The 20,613-nt window shown below is 45.2% G+C and overlaps 1 protein-coding gene across 2 annotated transcripts; it reads right to left on the reverse strand.

Annotated features, from left to right (window-relative positions):
* Position 1: 1 nt before the first annotated feature.
* On the reverse strand, positions 2 to 20,577 carry UGP2 (UDP-glucose pyrophosphorylase 2). Of its 2 annotated transcripts, none has more exons than XM_085054337.1 (10): positions 20,557 to 20,577; positions 14,301 to 14,428; positions 13,635 to 13,742; positions 6,563 to 6,748; positions 4,951 to 5,084; positions 4,028 to 4,325; positions 2,841 to 3,038; positions 2,476 to 2,718; positions 2,009 to 2,113; positions 2 to 1,088 (listed from the first exon to the last, which is right to left on the reverse strand). In XM_085054337.1, the coding sequence occupies exons 2-10, from the start codon at positions 14,412 to 14,414 to the stop codon at positions 981 to 983; spliced, it is 1,494 nt and encodes a 497-aa protein (XP_084910463.1). In that variant the 5' UTR covers positions 14,415 to 14,428; positions 20,557 to 20,577; the 3' UTR covers positions 2 to 980. The 2 variants fall into 2 exon arrangements, with proteins under 2 accessions (XP_084910463.1, XP_084910462.1); XM_085054336.1 differs by lacking the exon at positions 20,557 to 20,577 and adding an exon at positions 19,990 to 20,240.
* Positions 20,578 to 20,613: the final 36 nt, after the last annotated feature.

The following is a 20,613-nucleotide window of genomic DNA, read 5'->3' on the forward strand; positions in this document are numbered from 1 at the left end:
GTTGTTTTTAAAGACCAACTTCTTTAATGATACATACCAGTGTTATACTAAGCTTATAAAATAAAGTTGTCTGCATGTAAATACAAGAGAAACATTAAGAAATCAATAGTGATCAGGACAGGGATTTCAATTCCTGTACAAATTTAGAAACTCAGGAGAAGATAAATTAACATACATGGCTGTGACAATATGAACATAGGTGTAGTCAACGTGATCCATTTGTTGAAAAAAAGAGGGCAGATCAAGGATTAAGATATTAACAGGAGATCCAGTCTTAAATGGGATGTGAAAAAGCAAACACCACACGTGGCTACTGAGGCATTTTTCTCAAGTATTGGATTCTTTGGGCAAGTTTGGAACACGGATGATTCCCACTCTCACGATACGGAAATGGAGGTATTGACAGCCTTACCCCAGTACCTCGATGTACAACTGGGACAGGACATCCCACTTGTACTTTGGGGGGGGTTGAAGAGGGCTACAGCTTGTGAGCACATGAAATACAGGGTTTTAAGAGCCTGTTTAGCAGTAGTGAAACTTTTGGTTTTCAACTGTGTCTTCCTAAAACGTCACAGGAGTTGCCAACCATGTTGTCCCACGTGTATTGCTTCACAGCTTTATTTCTGCAGTTACAAGCAATTCAAAACTACTGAATGGTCGAGGCAAGCCTCTGAACTTCTTATCAAAGAAGATCTGTCCATCTTCCAGCAAGACAAACAGTATTGCACTTCAAGGTTGTATTAACTGAGTTACAGAATCTCTTTAAGGACTGAAGCATTACTTACGCACATCCATGGCGCTATGTGGCTGCTTAAAGATAAGCAAGAGAAATTAATTTTAAATTAATACTGCAGGGTACTGTGAAGATGACAAAGCATAGGCCCTCTCTGTACTTAGATTTCTAATGCTTAAAAGGTTCTTCCACGCTGAGGCTGGATTGGCACAGCAGCCCCAGCCCTGACCGTGCCCTCTCCCTGGACTCAGTGGTCCAGGATCCGCAGGTTGCCAGATACGATTTTGTTCTCTAGTAGAGCTCCAGCTGGGATGTCAATCCTGTCACCGTGGTTTGCAATGATGATGACTGTTCCCTGTGTTTACAGAGAAGAAAACAAGTGTTCAGAAACCTGTTGCCTGATGATGTGGAAGGAGGGAATGGGTTGTCTGGAGGAGCAGTCAGGTGTCAGCTGTACCACAGCCAGAGCCTGAATGCATTTAGTTGTATTGTTTCTGCATAGACATTTGGGGTTTTTTATCCCCCAGAACAAAGGTTTTAAACAAGCATTACTGGAACCTCCGTAATTACCATACTAGATTCTATCAGCCTACAAGCAGAACTGATAACTTCTTTGAAGACATGATTGCTCTAAGGCCTCTAGTCATGTCTGCTTGCTTTGAGGTGGAAAAACGTTACCCCATCCCTGTGTGTGTTCCAGGAAGGCCCCTGATCCAGCTGAACAGCAAATGTGGGCACAGAGGGACAGCTCAGAGCCCAGAGCCTGTGCCAGGTGATGCAGCCACACCTTCCACCCCTGTCACCTGCTGAACTGCCCTACAGAACTGCAGGTGCTGCCAAGACTAGCAAGATTCTAAGGAAGACTTTAAGAGAGAAACTGACTTGCTCAGCTCCACCATTTACTAATAAATCAAGAACCCCAAAGTGATGAGAAAGAGCCTGAAAAGGGGTGGTAAGGCCAGCCTGGGAGGGGAGGTGGGACATGCCTGGCTGAGCCAAAGGACAGAGGTGGCAGCAGTGTTTGAACAGAGATGAGAGGTCTGTGGTGCTTTCAAGGTTCATTAATAAATCTCTCTGCCTGGGCCTGCAGGGAGCAGCAGCTCTGGCAGCAACATGCTGCACTCCATCACAAGGGTCACTGTCCAGCCATGGCCAGTTCCCCAATACCCAGGAGTGCTCCTATGGACTCTGTGTACAGGCACTGCCTCAGGATCAATGGGTAAGGAGCAGAGATCAGTGGTATTTATTGCAGGGACATCCCCACTGCACACTCACCTTTAATGAAACATTCTTTCCAAAGGTAACATCACCTGAAACCGTGAGATGATCCAGCTCCAGCATATCTGGAATACTTTCAAACCTCCGCAGGTAATCTTGAACCTTTTGGAAAGAAGAAATAACAGAGGCACTTTTAAAGCCATCTGTGGATTAAGACAAGCATGGGAGCCTCTTGAACACTTCTCAGGAACCTTCCTATAATCTCCAGCTGTATCAATATAGAAGTTGCTACTTTGTAATTTCTTTTGGAGATAAGGGTGAGGAACAGTAGGGAGGTTTCCCACCACAGGCAGCCTCCCATTGCTCAGCTGAGGTACAGGAGCACCCAGTATCTCTATTCTCACAGCCTTAACAAAGAGCTAAAGGGAAGGCCCAGGTGGGCAGAGGTAGATAAATAAACCTCACTTCTCATGTATAGCTATGAGCTGTATCTTTGTGCCAAGAGGTGAACTGCAGGAGTTTACCTTTGTGAAGGAGCTTCCCAGTTTGACAAGAGGCACTGTTGGGAATTCGCGCTTCTCGCTCATGGTTAGAGACCCCGCGTTAAGGCTGTACAAATTGGACATCACGAGCAAGAGATCTGAGGTGGTCTTCACAGGCAGGAAACGACTACGAGGTACGTTTATCCCCAGAGAGTTCTCAAAACTCTTGATAGCAGCACCGACTGCAGTCTCCAGCTGGATAACATTCAAGCCTCCATCCAGAGTCTGGAAGGGAAAGCTCAGGTGAACACCTCCAGAGTGCTCTGTGAGGGCAGCAGTGCCTGTTACCCACCCAGAAATGAACTCTGTTTGGGTCAGTGTCCTCTAAACCCTTGCCAGCTGATTACCTTTGGGTTAACAATGATCTCCATGTCAATGGCGTTTTTCTCTTGCAGCCTTTTGATTGCAGACAGAGCGATCCACAAATTGTTGGTATTGAATATTTTGAATTTTGACACAGACTTGAATTCATCCACGTGTGCTTTAGGGACCTGAGCTATCTCCACCAGCCTCAGCTTATTCTCGTACTGCGTCAGCGTGCCACCCTGCAAGGGGAAAATGAGAGGTTTTAAGTCCTGTTCATGAGAAGCCAGAAAAATCCTCCCCTCAGCCCAGACAGATGCACTGGTCTGTTGGCATTTAAAGTTGAACCCCAGAGAAAACACGTTTCTTGTTTTTAGTAACCAGCTACCAGGTTACTAATTATAGAGCATGTTTAAAGTACAGCTAGGACTGTCCAACGATCATATTTCAGCACTCCAAGACAGTTAATTCCTTTCATGAAAGCTGCTGAGAATATTTTGCAAATGCCACTGTTGTCAAAAACCACCCTCAGCAGTGCTTTGTTAGATGATGGAGCAAAAGCTAAGTTAAATCTAAGTATTCTTACAGTGCGTTTCTGTGCATTTGTAGGGCTAAGTAAGAGCTTCCCTAATGAATACAGAGAAAATCCAAATGCCCATTCTGATGTATGAAAGAACACAGGCAGAGCACAGTTGCAGGACAAATTACTGCAGGCTACAAGTGTTTGATACATGTCATAAACCTCTGACAAAAGTCACTCCTGGGCTTTGTACAAAGGCAGGGGTTAGGGCAGGAGCAGATGGGCAGCTGTGCCACACAGAGTTGTGCAGTGCTGGGTTGGGAAGTGGCTTAGGCAGCTTTCTGTGAGACACAACTGCTGCATCCCAGCCCTCGGTGCTGTTTTTGAGCTTCTGCCTTCAAGCTTCTCCCCCTGTGTACATGACAGTTTGGAGAAGGTGCAGAGGTGGTAACCTGCACCCTGCACAAATCACTCCAGTCCAGGCTGTCCCTGTCTGCTGCTGCCCAGAACACAAATCAAATCTGTTCCACAAATTAGAACTTCCTAAACTTGCTGATTTTGTGCATCCCAAAATTAGATCCGAGCTGATGTGTTAAATGGTGCCTAAAATAGCTGTGAGGAGACTGGATGTTTGTGTGAATCCATGGATTCAGAGGAGGCTGGAGATGGCCACCAACACACTCAGACAGACTCACACCCATCTCCCTTTACCTTCACATCTGCCCGGGTTTTGTTTGTGACTTCCATGACAAATTCGCAGCGTTTTCCATTGGGTGGGTTCATAAGGTGGTTAAGAATGTAAAGGTCCACAGTGGCACCCAAATTATCTATATTGGACACAAAAATATATTCCTTCCCCTCTGCAATGAGGTTGTCCAGCAGACCAGAGTTGTAGAAGCTGGCATAGATGTCTCCATGGCCTGGAGGGTACCAGCACTCCGTGTTCTCTCCTGAGTAAGAGACATCCTTGGCTATGGGCAGCAGAGTTTCCTTGTTAATTCTGGGATACCTGCAAAGACAGTGGGTCTTGTCAAGTTCTCACCAGTGTCAGACTAGAGTAAAGAAAATACAGCTGTAAAGGTGCAACTCCATGGGCTTTTGGAGGTGTACCTTCCAGGTTACTCTGCGCACTCTGAATGAGAAGATCCATCCAAATTCTGAGGTGTCACTGAGAAGCTACAGAATGCAATCTGTCCACTCAAGGATTTAAAGCCACTTGAAGTTCTCAGACCATGCTGCAAACCAACTTTCCACTGACAGGCAGGTTCAGAGCATATCAAACACACCTCTGACCCCAGCAGTCACCTGGATTAGTTTGTTCTTCACAAGGAACCATGGTCTGTCTCCCTGCAAAGCCCAGGGATGCTAAAAGCAAATTCAGGAATCAAGTGGCCAGCATCCAGTACACCACTATTTGTACATTCCTTAGACAGTGGGGCTCACACACCCTTCTCTCCCCAATTTTAATACATTGCCCTTGACTCTGCCAAACACTCCACAAGGCCCAAGACACTGAACATGGATACAGAGAACCCTATTGCCACCCCAGCACCTCAAACTGAAATCCACCCCATTTGGAATATGGAGAAACAAGCTAGTTTTATCATAGCCCAAGTGGAGGATTTTTTTGGTACCTGCTTTGATTAAAAGTATATATCTTCACACGGCTGTGACTGTATTTCTGCAGGATTTTCTTTGTGTCGTCATCTGTGTTGAAGGAATTCATGAGAACCAGAGGAACATCGGTGTTGTAGGATTTGTTTAAATGCTGAGATGGGAAATAAATGGTAAATTCAGCATGTATTATTAGCTTTAACTCCTGACACCTGAGATTTTGGGAGAAAGAAATTAGGTAAAACAGACTGGAAATAATGAATGCATGAGAGAAAAAAAGAGATGCACTTATGCTGACAGAAAGGATAATAAATCAGGTAAAGGAAAATAAACCCTTGTTAGGTGTAAAGTTAAGACCCACATAAATTAATGTACCTTTAATTAATGAATCTTTGTTTTCAAAAATGCATTGAGATCTAATATTTGAAAACCACAACACCACAAAATTATAATTTTAAGTTTTAGCTGCTGTTCATTATAAAAGGCATGTTTTCCATCAAATTGTTGCAGTCTGTCAAGGTGACACTTCCACACTGCCTCTGCACAGGAAGCACTTCCATGCCTTCTTGGCAGGCTGAGAGATGGACAATTACATCAAGAGTATAGAGTAAACAAAATGTCACCATGTTAATTATTTGGCAATCTATGGAATGGAGCTGAAATACACAAGACCATTTCCATGTGCACAGCAGAGGCAAAAAACCTGGAGATCACTAGCAGTGTCCTACCAAAAACAGAATGTGCAGGGGAGAAAAAAAAAAAAAAAAAGACACTTGAGTGAGTTTTACGCTTTGTGTATCAGCTCACCCTCATCTGGGGAGTGTTTGGGATCATTACACTTTGGTGGAGTCAGAAACTTCCACAGTGACCCTTGGGAGAAAATGTACATCCAACTGGTGCAGCCCTACGTCTGCTATAGAATCATCTAACACACATGGGAGAGTCACTCCAAACAGCATCACACTGAGGCAAAAATTGTTGGCACTCCAGAAGCCACGGAACAGGCACACCCCATTTCCTACTCTAATAACTGTCTTCATTATGTGCTGTAAGAGGAATATTCAGCATTAAAAACATAAGCCAAAATGTCCTCTCCCATATCCAAATAACATAAGCAGCTGTTATTTTCTTTTACTCTTCCTTCTTCAGAGGAAAATGCCAGCAATCTCTTCCAGCACAAGAGTTTAAATTCATCAAGGAACTTGGAGCTGCTGTGAAAAGCTTTGTTCTAATGAACATAAAAAAACCCCTTTTTTGAAAAGATAAACTTGCAGCTGGAGGAGTCGGAAACAAGCCCAGGAACTACCCAGGCCAGACCAGACAAGCTCTACAGTGTGACTGCCTGTGCTCCTGGACACAACCCCCAGCCAGGCTGGTGCACACAGGCTGGATCACACTTGTGCTAACACATGTGAGGGGAGGCAGAGCTCAATCACTGCCTGCTCCATCCCTTCCATGTCCATTCTTCCCAAAGGAATTCTCCGCTTCACCCCAGCACTGCAAGCAGACCTCTCTTCCCTCTCCTCTTCCTTTTGGCAAGCCTCCACCTGATCCCTCTTAACAAGTCATGCAGGAGCAGCTCAGTGTGTCTTGCTCCCTCCAACGCAGCGAGGAAAGCTCATCAAACATTACCTCAATCTGCTGAACGGTCAGGTCCAGGAAGGTGTTCTCATTCCGCACCCCGATGAGGCTCTTGGGCCCTTTGCAGCCCATGCTGGTGCCCAAACCACCATTGAGCTTCACAACCACCAGCTTGTTCAGGACAGAAGCAATGTTATCAGGCAGGCCTCTTGCCTTGATCTTCTCATAGGGCTGGATCTGGGAAAACAAACAAGCAAATAAAAAACCAAACAAAAAAACCAGTCGTCAGATATTTGGAAAGAAATTGTTTTCTTCTAAAAACTTTCAAAACTTTAAATCTGGTGATAAAACCCACATTTATTCATATGCCTTATGACACTAAAGAACATCTGCAAAAATGAGTCTACAATAATTGGTTTGTTATGATGCAAATAACCTGATTTGCTACTACAAAAACCTCTTTTCTCAAGAGGTTCTATAGGCTTTGTGACACCAGTCACCAGCAGCTTCATTCAGATGAGAAGATGCCTCTGCTCTTCCAGGTTTGGAGAACTGACTCAACAGCCAAGATGGGGAAGGAAGCAGTCAGGCCAGTTATGCCACTCACCACAGCCCTGTTCTTGCCCTGCAGAAGGGGAGGGGGTTTCCTTGGGAAACATCTAACTCACTGTCCCATAAGATAGCCCTTCTCCCCTCTTCAGTCAGGCCACAAGTTAAGAACCAGGCTCTACATGCAAGACATATAACTTTCCTTCCCTGAGCAGCTTAAACTCATAGATTTTCTCTTTTATGTCAAAGGCAACATTCTTGGCAAAAGGTTGGTTCTTTAACTCAGTCTAAACTAATTCTTATTCCAACCACTAGTCTAATACAACTAATTTCTCCTGACAGCATGATACAGAATGGAAGAAAGTTCCTAGTTCTTATTCTGCTGTTTTCAGGATGTGTCCATCCAGCTCTGAATAAACCTTACAGAAAGTCTTCTACCTCACTGGCAGCTGTTTCCTACAGGTTTAAAAACAGAGTCTGGGCTACTGGCTATTTAGGGCTAGTGATGGAGAGCAAAATCAGGCTCGTAATGACAGCATGCCTCACATTAGGCACTGCTGTTCCCTAATTCAAAGCACCCAAGTCAAAGAAATAATGGTAACAATGCTACAGTAAGAAACATGCCCAAACTGTTAGAGCAGGATCAATACAATTATCCTTTAGCCTGCCCTTCTAGAGATTTTCTTTTGAAGCAAAGCCCTGGTGTTTCCCTGCTGTAGCATTCTAGCTGCAAAAAAATTACTTTAATTCTGATAAGAGGTGTGTAAGATCCACAGCTGGTTTCCAAAAACAAATACACACAGAGTAGTTTTCAGAACTGTGTTTGCTTTGGGCAAGGGCTGGGGTTCAAATGGAAATTCACACCGCACTGGAACAAGAATCATATTTCTTACTGGGATGTGTGGGGGTGGAGAGGGCAGCTTGTGCAATTCCAGCATTCCCGGACACCATGGGCAGCAGATCAGGGCAGATCCCTCCCATTAGGGAAATTCTGCCCTATGGGATTTGCAAAGCTTAGAGGATGTGTTTAAAGATAAGGTGACTCTGCCTGGAGGTCTCATGGCTCGGACAGCAAGCAGTACCACAGTCACTGCCATTTCAGCAAGTACAGAGGCAGGAGCTTCCTTCCAAACTTCTGAGAACTTTTCAGGGACAGAAGTGCACAACAAGCAGAATCTTGCTTTGCTTTGTCAACAACAGGGATTGTGCTCAGGCTGAAACAGCCTGAAAAATAACTGCTCTTCTCATTAACAAGGAGATGGTAGATCCTGGGTTTAATGTGTTGGAGGTACATCAGGAAGCTCAGTGAATGTTCTGCTACCAACAGGACTACAGACATTTTTACAGTCAGATTTATGCTTCCCATCCACTCTAAGGTCAGTAACACTCCACATTAGACTGTCAATGGATTAAAAACATTTTGTCTTGAGCTTCAGCTGGGCGGGATGTGAGTCACATCCATGATGTTCTGACACTGTCTGAACATCCAAAAAAATTATCTCAACTTTCAAGTCTCACTATGCTCTTCTTGAATCATTCACTAAAAGCAGAAAGTCTGACACACAGTTCAGGGCCAGACTGCCTCAAAAGTCATTTGCTTTTGCTGAAGTGCCAACTACCTTTTGATGCTCTTGCTATCATGCCTGACACCAGCTTACACAGAAAGCTCAGAGTAAAAGTCTTGAAGGAGGTAACACATCAAGGACTCAGTTCACTGAATGTTGCATCAGTTACAACACAAAATTTATTACTCAACCTCACTAAATGTTTCGGTTTCTTCTGGCACAGGCATTGAAAACATCAACTTGGCAATGAAGCCCTGGATCTTGAAGGGCCTTTAATTCAGAGAATAACAAATGTCAAGAAGTCAAGTTCCAGCAGGAACGTTGCAGCACCAGGACTGCTGGATGCCAGTGCTATCAATCCAACAGTCCCAGCCATGTGCAGGCCCTAAGATGCAGAACCACCTCATCATCTACAAGCTTACACACAACTGGAGAAGTGCTCCACAGTAATAAAGATCAATGCTTGCTCTGAGGGTTTGGAGCAGTGGGTTTGACAAGTGCGTGCTGATGGGGAAATTCTTCAAGAAAAAGCAGGGCCAGGAATGACATGTCTCACAGATGCATGGCTACAGTGTTACTCACTTGAGACATGTCAGGCAGCCCTGGTTTGGGACTGTTCTAAGAGGAAATATGCAGCTTCTTTTGCTTTGCAGCCAGTGCCACTGAAGTGATTTCTCAGAACAGTCTGGGTGAGGCAACTTTGGGAGTTTGACTAACAGATTCCAGAAGCCTACTCCTGCTGCAAGGAGGCTTGCAAGGGTTTGTCAGAGACAGACAGAATGAGCATCAGGGCTGTCATCGTGGGCAGACCGGAAAGGAGGACACCCCTATTAGTTAATATGTACTCACAGTTCAGGGAAAGATTTACTCAGCACCAAGGGACAGCTCTAGCACCAAATGAAGAGGTCTCTGCCCTTCCTTTGCAGAGACCCCACCTGCAGTGCTGCACCCAAGTCTGGAAACGTGGACCTGTTAGAGCAGTGCAGAGGGCAGGCACAAAGGTGATCAGAGAGAGAACAGCCCTCCTGTGAGGGCAGGTGAGAGAGCTGGGGGTGCTCAGCCTGGAGAGGAGGAGGCTTTGGGGAGACCTTACAGCAGCCTTCCAGCACCCAGAAGGGACTTGCAGAGCAAGAGAGACTTCTTACACAGGCCAACAGGGGTAGGAGAAGGGGAAGAGTTTCAAACTATAAGAGGAGAGATTTACATCAGATCTTAGAAAGCAGTTCTTTACTCTGAGGGTTGTCAAGCAGAGGAACAGGTCACCCAGAGAAGCTGTGGCTGACCCTTCCCTGGAGGTGCTCAAGGCCAGCTTGGACAGGGCTTGGAGCAATCTGGTCTAGTGGAAGGTGTCCCTGACCTTAAAAAGAGGATTTTTAAGGTCCCTTCCAAACCATTCTATGATTCTATGAACCCTCAAAACCTGTTTCCAGAGTTGCAGATTGGGAAGATGTTTTGCTTTGGAGGAGTAAGGGCATAACATTCATTCTTTTCCTTCACGATACAGTTCACTGGGAGACAACCTGAGCTGCAGACAAGAATCCAACCACTGGGGAAGAAAAAAAACCAAAGGCTCTAACAGACAAGCTCCTTTCACACTCACATTGCTTCAGATGCTCTCTTTACATCCCAGCTGAGGCTGTGCATTGCTGTTCTGAGGTTAACTTGATCACTGCGGTTCTCTCAGAGGCCTCCCAGCAGGACTTTGCTATTGCTTCCAATTCAAACAAACAGATGGCTGTAATCTACAGCGAGGGGATTAAGTTACACTTGCCATGTCCACATTCTTTACCTCCTCTCCCTGTTAACTGGCACTCTCAGTGTACTTTCTTCTCTGGAGACTGTAACAGTAATGGGTGCTAACTATTCGAGCTACCACTGTAAGCCTTTGGACATATGAAAGCAAAGCATCTGGAAGGAAAAAACAAGTCAGAGGTTCACCAATACAGTGTGAAATGGGTTCAATCTTCTGTTGCTGTCATCAGTATAAGTTGTTACACTGAAAATGTGGAGGTCAGGGATTAAATCTCCCATTGCAGAGAAAAACAGAGGAATACTACAATGCAATAATTTCTGTTTCAATTTAGTGACAGGAGCCTTCACTTGTCTTCAGGAAAAAGCAGAAGCTACATACAGAGCACAAATACAACAGATAACACACTAGATGACCTACAGAAATCTGATCACGAATTCTGCTTCTGCAGAATTTGCCCACAGTCCCTTGGCATTGGGCAAAAGCCTGAAACATTTTCCCCACCTAACAGACAAAGCCTATAAATCAAACTATTAATGAGCTTTTTTTAAGCTGCTAAATAAATTTAAAAAAGCAGAAACCCACACTTTGGCCCATTTTGGGGTGTCTCTGTTTATCCACACAAGGCACACAGATACCTCAACATATGCTTTTTGCTCTCCTAGGGATCAGCTGAAGGTTATACTTGCCAGAATTCCCAGCAGCAAAGCAATTCTCCAAAACAATCACAGGCAAATAAATTCACACTGCAGAGAATTTGGTGCTTTCTAGGCCATGCTCCTTGCAGTGTGAGATTCTCCAAGCAGCCAAGCATCCCACCACCTCATAAAACAAGGTCATCCCTACAGGCAATTATAAATCACTTGCAAGATTACCAGCAAACAAGTCTTCTTTACACCAATCTCTGTGCTGTTCTAACAAGAGCAGGAGGTGAATATGCTGTGAGATTTTATAGTCAGGGAAAGAAAACTCAACTGGAACTGAACAGAAGCACAGCTGGATATCTGTCCCAAAGAACTCAGTACTGCAGCCCTTCAAAAGTTAAGCCACTTTACCCCTTCTAAAAGCTCATACTGTTCTTACCTACACTAGCTAGACTAGTAATTCTGAAATTCTGGTCCTTAGGGGATCAACTTTTATCTAATAATGCCACAAGTCAAGCCCTCAGCAAAGCATAATTTGGGAGAAGGTCCCTTGAAGTGTGTCTTATGTGAAACCCTTTTCATTTTCCACAGTATGTCCCTGACATGACTGACGTATTAAAAAGGAAGGGGTGGATCAGCAGGGTAGGGAAATGGAACTCTTATGGTCAGCAAAAAAGAGAAAAGAGTAAAATAATCAAGAAATTTAACTCTGTTCTCAGTTTTTATTAAGTGCTCAAACCCACCTCCTGTCAGATCAGGAAGTCCAGATATCACCCTAAAGAAAGGGGTATTCACTATCAAGTGAAGAAGGCATGGAAGGAAGTTTGTTTGCAGATATTTTACCCTAGCTGTCTTCTGTGGCATTTATCAAGCATGCCTACTTGATTTAGAGCTCATGCTAGGAAGCAAAATTTAATTTCAGATCATACACGCATCTCACCAGACCAGAATTGGCTTGATTTTGCAGAATTCTTACCTTTCTCTCTCCCATCAAAAGTTGCTACATAGCACAGGGACACATTTCAGAGTGAGCAGTACAGGCCATAAGGAAAAAGAGAGATACTCCTAATCCTGCTCCTCTCCATTCAGCCCTGTGGGACCTTAAGTTAGACCTTTCTCTTAGTTCTTTTTTAGCAATTTGCCGTGCCTGGGAATATGCCCCCAGTCTATATCAGAGCTTCACCATAACCTCAGGTTTGGCATCTGCTCCAGATGTCCTTCCCAGTTAGTTTCAGGCCTTTACAGAACTTGTAGGTTTTTCCAGTGAAGGTGTGCAAAACTTGAAAAATAGACACCAGCTCTTCCTCTCCACAAAGCAGCCATTCACTCGCATCAAATTTCTGTAATTTAATCCCAAGCCTTCTTTGGGCACACAGAACAGTTTATTCCTTTGATTGTCCTAACTACCTTCTCACATATTTAAAAGACCTATTGCTCCCCCAGAGTCTCAGCCTCCCTACGCTGAAAAAAAATCCCCTTTTCTTCAGCCTTCCTTGTAAGTCATCTTATCTAGAACTCCAATTTCTCACCCTGGCCTCTTCATTGAGGGCAGGCTTCTCTCCCCACAGCAACACTTCATTCAGTGTTACAGTACAGAAAAGAGAGACATCACATGTTTTTGAAGTTAAAAGAAAACACTCAACCTTGGAAAAACCCTAGACTTGCTCTAAAACAGCATCATTCTTCAACGCTTTATAGAGCAGCCCTGCATCTGTTCTGGAAGTAACTGGACAGCCTGCCTTTCATGGGAAACAGAGCCTCGATTGAGGCACACAGAGAGCCTCAGAGAAACCACAGGCCTGGGAGCACACAGAGCTCCTGCAATATGCCAAGATCACTACGCTGGGAAAAGCAAGAATTTGTAGCACAGCTACAGCATTAGTTACACAAGAGTCAAAGGACAGCCTAAGGCCACTGATGAATCAATAAAATGAGGTTAGGTTTAATAGGAAGTATTTATTTCAGTACTAAACAGTGCTGAAAAAATATATAGTGCTTTTTCAGCAGCAGCTCAAATTACTGGTTATAAGTTACAACAACATAGACAACATTAGAAAATCAGTCTCCAAAACCTGCCACAGTCAACTCCTTGTTCCAGATCCATCGCTTTTGCTGAGCTGCTGCAGGTTACAGGAGTTGCTAAATGAGCTCTATTACCCAGCCCACTTGCCATATGTCCCTTTCAAATTATTAAACAGAAAGGATTGCTGGCAACAGTCTCATCTGAGATGTGCAACCTTCTACGGGCAGGAGGGAAATGGGAACAACAAGGGTCCTCCCTGCTTCCCCTCTAACACAAGTTTACTCCAGAGAAGATACCAAATGGTGAGGAGACATCTGTCCCATTTTGTTGCCCTGCCCCAAGAACAGCTAACAAAATAACCCCAAAGAACTTGACACATATGGTAAGCAGAACCTGATGTTCAGGAACACATACAACATGTGTCAACAAATAATTATTTTTCAGTTAGAACCCAAAGTGTTGTCCTACATGGTTTTATAGAACCATGGCAGGTAGATCCATTCCATGGGTGAATACATCATCTGCCTTAAGTAGCAATTATCAGTTTTAGAATTGTTGGTTCCTTACAAACTGTCACTTTATCACAACTTACAGAATCTTCTGGAGGTCTCTGAATCTTCCCCCAGTCCACAGATGGTCCCTTTTCTTGTAGGAATCTATGAAATAGCTTCTTAAATCCTTCCAGGTCCTTTTTAGTGTGCTACAATGAAGAAATGTATTAGTTAATGCTGGTATTTAATGCACACCCACTCAATCACAGAAGCATTTCTACAAATTGAAGTACAATCTATTCATGGGAGTAAATACATTAGTACTGAAGTAGATATGCTAAACTTTAAGTAAAATTCCAGAAGTTAGAAAAAGCTCATTTTCACTAAAACTCAAGAGTACAAAACCAACTTGGATACCTACACAAGTCTTTCGTAAAAATCATAATCATTACAATTTGGCCCAATATTTAAGGTAACAGCTTTACCCTCCCTTTTTGTAATCCATTGAAGATTACACAGAACCTTTAATAACTAAATATGATTAAACACTGAATAATTTTGTCACCCAATCCAGAGAGAACTGAAAATCTTCTACTGACACTGTCCCCAGGCTGCTCTTCCACACAGGATCAGAGCACATCTGGATATAAAATAAGGGTATAAATAAGGACCTGGAAATCTGTTATTTATCTCCTTGTCTGAGCTTTGCCTCAATGTCCTGCATCCCATTTCTCATGCTCTGAGTTGCACCCACCCCTGGTCCTTACCTCTATCTCATTTGAATGTGCAGTTGCAAGTATCTTATCAAGTTCTACTTTCATTGAATACTCCAGCTCTTGCCGAATGACTTCCTGAAACTGTGAGGAGCCAGCTTGAGACATTGCTTTGCTGAAATCTTGAATAAAAAAATTAAAATTGATTAAAAGGGAAGAAAAAAACAAAAAAAACAACCTAGCTTATTTAGACTACAAATAACCACCAATTTTCTTTTAAAAGACTGATAAACTCCTAAAATCTAGTTTTGTTTTATCACGCTGCTAGCATTCCAAGAATCTAAAGTTTTTGTTCCTAGTTACTTGGGGAACAGACCTTAAACAGACCATAAACTTGGCCTTATTTTGAAAGAATAACCCTTCTTTCAAAACTCAAAAGAACCCCTAAGGACCAATGGTTCATCTCAAGAAGTATCCAAAAATCTGCAGCAGTGCACTCTTTTGCTAGAGAAGTCATATCCTACTGCATCAACACACTTTAGAAAGTAAAAGTGTGAAAAAGAATTTTCTTAGTGAAAAGTTATGTAGAACATTGTGATTGAAAGTATCCTTCTGTTCCAAAACAAATAAAAACACATGCTTTAATTATTTATACAGAGCACTTTCACAGGATCTTCTGTTTGTTCCAGTAAATATTTCCTTACTTTATCGTGTGTATTTTCACACTACATCATGCATTTCAGTTACTAAGCAACCTAGAAAATTGGGCTGTCTATCACTTCAGCATTTGTTTTGTTTTTGAAAGTGATAAACTCCACAAATGTGAAAAAGAGTAAATACACAAATGTTCTATAAAGTCCACCCCGCAGAAAGAACCAGGAGAGAACGCGACTTTATTCTCCAACAGAAAGCATTGGGAGCGAGTGTATTCTCAAAAGACATTCTGAGTATGTTCTCTAAAGACCTCAGTTAATTTAATTTCTGCCAAATCCCTTGAGTGATCACTTCCCTGTAACACAGAGAGTGATGTATTGCCAAATATAGCTGGATTTTAGAAACACCCTGAACACTAGTGCAAAAAAGGGACAGGAGGGAACTTTACATGTGAACAGAATGACACTGACAGAAAACATTTTTAGAAGAGGAACCTGCATTTAAAGTCTACTTACTGACAACATGCATTTAAAGGCTCTTCTATTGAGAATGTCTAAGAAAGCCAAAGATGGCTCATTTTAATACAATTTTGATTTTATTTTCTTTTTCTAAGCAAAGTATTCCACAGACTCAGCCTCAGTGACAGTATCTAATCCTTGCTTTGAAGCCCACAGAAGCCATTTTCCTGACTGCACTGTTTTGCAGGTAGGGGAGGGAGAGAAAAAAAAAAAAAAAAGACAGACAAGTGCTGCAGTGCACATAGTATGTGTGGTGCAACACGGGAAAACGCCAGCTCAAGATGAACTGTACGCTGAACAATAGGTCCTTTTTTAAATCAAATGCTTCATTTAGTAGTAAAAGCAGGTAAGAGTTGAAAGCCTGTTAGGCTTATCTTTCCGGGTCAAATACGTAAAAACACGGACAGCTCTCCACCAGGAAGCACTTTTTCCTACAGAAAAACAAGGATGTCTGTACCAGCTTCATGCCTAACACCAAACTGACACAAGCACTCCTTCCCTTTGGGCTGATGCACACCAAAACAACTGTGAAGAGATGCTTTCACATGTTTTTAATGCTCCCTGCAACATGTTAGAATCCACCACTTCTGCTACAGCAACAACAGTGGCCATTTCTCACTGCTCACCAGCCTGTAAAACATCCCAACCTCCCACTGTGATGCAACACATCTTCTAAGGAACTCTGCAATCCCCAAGTCCCTGTGGAGACCTTCAGCTGTGCTGTGGAACACACTGGGGCTGAGGGAGGCAGAGCTAGCTTCCCTGGCTGCCATGTAAGGAGGAAAAGCTTGTTCTGCTCATATTAGCCAGAAGACCTGTATCTACCAGACAAACGCACCGAGGGACTAAGTAACATCACAAACAAATAGAGATAAAAAGACATCATAAAAGTAAATACATGACAATGTCCTAGTTCAGGGGTCTTTTTCTTTCCTTTAATGCTGTAAGTTCTCCACGAAGTGAATGAGCAAATGCAAAGCACATTTGATCACCACCATCCTGGCAGGAAAGCAAAGCAGACCTGTTGCTTTTTCCAATACCAGGCATCAGAGCGGCACGCAGCGCAGCAGCTGGATGGGACAGCTCTTACCCAACCCCAGCCTGCCAAAGCTGCCAGTGCTGCACCCCTCATTGGAAACAGGGGGTATTTAGGCTTTACATTTAACATTTAACAACTACTGCAACCCCTCGGCCTCATCCAGACTCAGTGTGTCAGGACACGGTTGCTTGGGGAGAGCAGTTAGTCCAGTTATTATTATTTCAGGGAAGGAGAGAGGAAGGACGTGGCTGGAGTCCATAAAAACATGTGCTTGCCTGGTGCAAGAAAAGTATCCATTCCACCTAGGTAAGAATGTGAACACTGTAACTAGGAGCCGAGAGAAACCGCAATGAAAAGCTTTTCTGCTTTTAACATGCCACTGTGAGGCAGAGGCTCTGAGTGTTTATCTTGAGAGATGATCACCAGGACTTGGACTCTCTAAAGGCCCTTCAGAGCACGACCAGGACAGCAGGATCGCTGCATGACACAAGCAAACTCGGCACAAGCTGTTCCTGCTGCCCCCCAGAATTTTTGGGAAGGAGGAGCTGGTATGCCTGCACCTCAGCCCACGGCTGGCAGAAAGAAAACTGCAGTTCTTAAACACAAACTACAGCTGAATTTAACAGCCCGGGTGAAGACTGATTTCCCTTTTCACCCTAATACCAAGAAGGAAGTTGAAAGGCCAGTGCAACTGCATGTCTGAAAGCAGTTCTTTCCTAGAGGCAACTCAAATTTCCTAAGGCCATAATGAAAAGTAGTTACTTAGCCTCCAAAAATCAGATGGGAGGCAGGGGTGCTGGATAATTGCAGGAAGAGATTTCCAAGGATACACGTGGCCATAAAATCTCAAATTATGTTTAAAAAGAAATGCTTCTTCCAAGATATTTCGCAACCAATGCCTCAGATTTCAGCCTAAGCACACTTTTATGAAACCAGTGCTCTTGAACACTCATCAGATGTAAGAAAAGGGTGGGATAAGGTAGTGGAAGGCTCTTGGGGGACCTGCCCACACAGGAAATGAGCACAGACCAGAAGAGCATGACTAAATAGCTGAAACTTCAGAGAACACCAGGCTTTGCAAAAATGACCACACGGGATATTTTAGTTTAATGTCTATGGTAGAAAGCATTCCCCCAAGCAGCAGAGACATGACAACACTTCAGTCAAGTTCATGGTGGTGTTTGAGGCGTGGAGAATTTCACTCCAACCCTCCTGCCCCCACTGTTATTTCTAGCAGGCTTTTGTACTCTGCTCTGACTGCTAACCTGGCCCCTGCCCTCACAGCACGAGCCACAGCACATGGAAGAGTATTGGCAGGTTTATGATGCCTAATTTTATAGCTGACATATGAAAAAAACAAACCAGGATATATCAGAGCAAGCCAACAGAAAGGAGGACTTTGGACACTCTCAGAAACAAAATAAGGGGCAGATGTCATCAGGAAAACTGCTACAAGAACAGAAGAGTGGTGACCTCTTACTTGGGGGCTTGCACATATTTCCTTTCTGCTGTCCTTGCTCTTATTCGACATTAAAAGCAGAAAAAATGTTAAGATTGATTAATTTCTGTCATTAATCCACTCAGAAGAGAACTGCACTGCCTTGGTACTCAGTGTACAAGGAGCCAGCACAGGAGGGAGTTGTGGGACAAGTCAAGCAAGAACTTCTCTCATGGAAAAAGTAGGGAATCTCTTGGGCTGAGGGTTATGAATTGTGATTACTTTTGCAATCCAAGTACACAGACAGGCCTACAGCAGAAAATTATTTCAGTCTCCCTGGAGCCAGACTAATGCATGAAAACCAAGAAGGGTGGCCAGTAAGTTACAACACGCAGCTAAACTTTAAATACTCTACCCTTGAACTCTGTGCTCAGGGCACAGAGCAAATGCCTTAACTTCCAACAATTCCGCTTAAAGTTCAAGGCAATTTTTATCTCTGGCAGGGATGGAAGTCTCTTAAAATACCTACACAACAACGCACAGTGCGAATATACTACTTTTGTGTTTAGAACTGAACATACCCACTCAGCCTCTGCAAACATTTTCCTACTACTGGAGGCAAAATTTTCCGACACACTTTGGACTGAAGCACACGTGAAGTGAAACCTTTATGCTCTGACTCTTCATGACAGATGAGCACATTAGCCTGAGCTAACTCAGAAATTTGCAACCTAGGGAGCAGTTCTTGCCAGCTGCACACACCAAGAGTTTAGGTGTTACAGTCAGTATTTCTCAGTGTAGCAGATGATCCTCATGCTAAAAATACCACTTGACATGACGGTGTTTTAGTACTACTGGCCTGATAAAAGAGTATCTAAAACAGTGGATGCCTTTTTTTTTTTTTAAGGCTTTCAGAACTGTCAAATCTCTGGTAATGTTTTAAAAGCCAATTACAATATTTACATACATTTCTACAGCTTCCAGTTTCAGAAATAACATCACTTCTCTGCAAGATGGCTACCTTCTGCAGCAGTCTGAGATAAGCCAATTCTATCTAAAAAGAACAATCAGCAATATATTTTCCTAATAAACTTCCCAAGGGCTCATCTTGAGAACTTTCAGAGTGGCTGGTTGAGCAACGTGCTGGAACACTTTCCTGCTCCAGCTGCCTGCTTTCTGCCCAGGTGTCACAGGACATTTGCAGACAGGTGATTCCTTTACACAGCCAGCCCTGTCCAGTCCTAGACACCCACTGGGTGACAGACAGTGACTTCCCAAAGCCTGCCAAGGCCCCCAGTTGCCTGCAACACCCAAGTCTGTACAGCAAACGGGCTACTCGCGTTCCTTCTGCAGGCAGCACTACATTTGTTGATAGGCCTGCGTGGATTTATATTAAGGAACCCTAAAGGCACGTATTTCATCACAAAAAGCACACCCTCACCATTAGGAATATCGGAAGACGGGGGAAAAAAAAAAACTGCAACAGCAATGCACCAAAGTAATTTTTCTTCCCAAAATGACCTCTCGTGGGCTGGTTGCCTATTCCACAGGGAATCCCAAACTCAGACCACGTACACACAAACGCTCACACATGCCGAGTGTAAAGGAGAGTGCCTAGCGGAGCCTACTGGGACCAGAAAATGCCAAAACACATTCAAGCCCCAGGGAGGGAAGAAAAAAAAAAAAAAAAAAAGAGGCAAAAAATAAAAAAGGGAAAGAAAAGGCAAAAAAATAAAGCGAAGACGTTCGAGCTCGGCATCCATCCTCCCGCAACTCAACTTTAGCAGCCGGCTTAGCGGAGAGGGCAGATCGGTGCCGGCGGGGTCCCGCAGGATCCCCCAGCCCCTGCCGGCACAGCCCCGGGCACAGCGCAGCCCCGCCGCCAGTGCTCCCGCAGAACCGGGCCGAGCCGGGCAGAGCCGAGCAGAGCAGAGCAGAGCCGAGCCGAGCCGAGCCGGGCGGATCCCAGGCAGCGCTCCGGGCAGCCCGGGCACACCGCACCCGGCCGAGCCCCGAGCCGCCGGACCACAAACACAGCGCAGCCCCGCGCACGCACGGCGGAGGAGCCGAGCAAAACAAAGCGCGTCAGCTTACCTTGCAGGAGAGCCGACATTTTCGCTCTTTACCAAACCAGCGCTCGGGTACAAACAGAGCGCCCCGCTCGGGGGGTTCCGCCCCGCGGCGGGCGGCCGAGGGCCGGAGCGCGGCTGCCGCCCGTGCGGAGGCTGCGGCGGGAGAGGCGGCGACCCCGGCCTCGCTGGCAGCTCCCGCCCGCCCGCCGCGCTGCCCCTCCGCCGAGCAGTCCCTCCCGGGCCGGCGGGCGGGCGGCGAACCCCGAGCAATTTAAATTTCATCAATGGAAGAGGCGGACCCGCCGCGCCCCGGGTTTCGCCACCCCCGACCCTCCCCTCCCCTCCCCGCCGGGCCGGGCCGCCCGCCTCCCCGGGGAGCTCCCGCCGCGGCTCCTCCCCGCTCCGGGACGCGATGGCACGGGACGGGCCGGGCCGGGCCGGCGAGGCCGCCCCGCGCTGCGCCCGCCCCGCGAGGGGCCGCCGGGCCGGGGAGCCGCCCCGCCCCACCGCCGCCCCGGGCCGGGCCGCGCCGCCGGGCCTCCCCCTGTCCCGGGCCGGGCGGTGCCGGCGGCGGCCGCGCCGAACCCACCTCGTCCTGCGGCACCGCGGGCGGGGGGCGGGACCCGCGTGCCGCGCGCGCCCCCGC

Source organism: Lichenostomus cassidix, chromosome 3, assembly GCF_008360975.1.
Source record: "Lichenostomus cassidix isolate B80296 chromosome 3, HeHo_3.0, whole genome shotgun sequence".
Classification (NCBI taxonomy): Eukaryota; Metazoa; Chordata; class Aves; order Passeriformes; family Meliphagidae; genus Lichenostomus; species Lichenostomus cassidix.

Coding starts and splice junctions, on each gene's coding strand:
- UGP2 (XM_085054336.1), bottom strand. Junction 6,749..13,634: donor AGAGACCTCCAGAAGATTCT/GTAAGTTGTGAT, acceptor TTGTTTTCCCAG/ATCCAGCCCTATGAGAAGAT. Junction 5,085..6,562: donor TGACCGTTCAGCAGATTGAG/GTAATGTTTGAT, acceptor TTCCCATCTCAG/CATTTAAACAAATCCTACAA.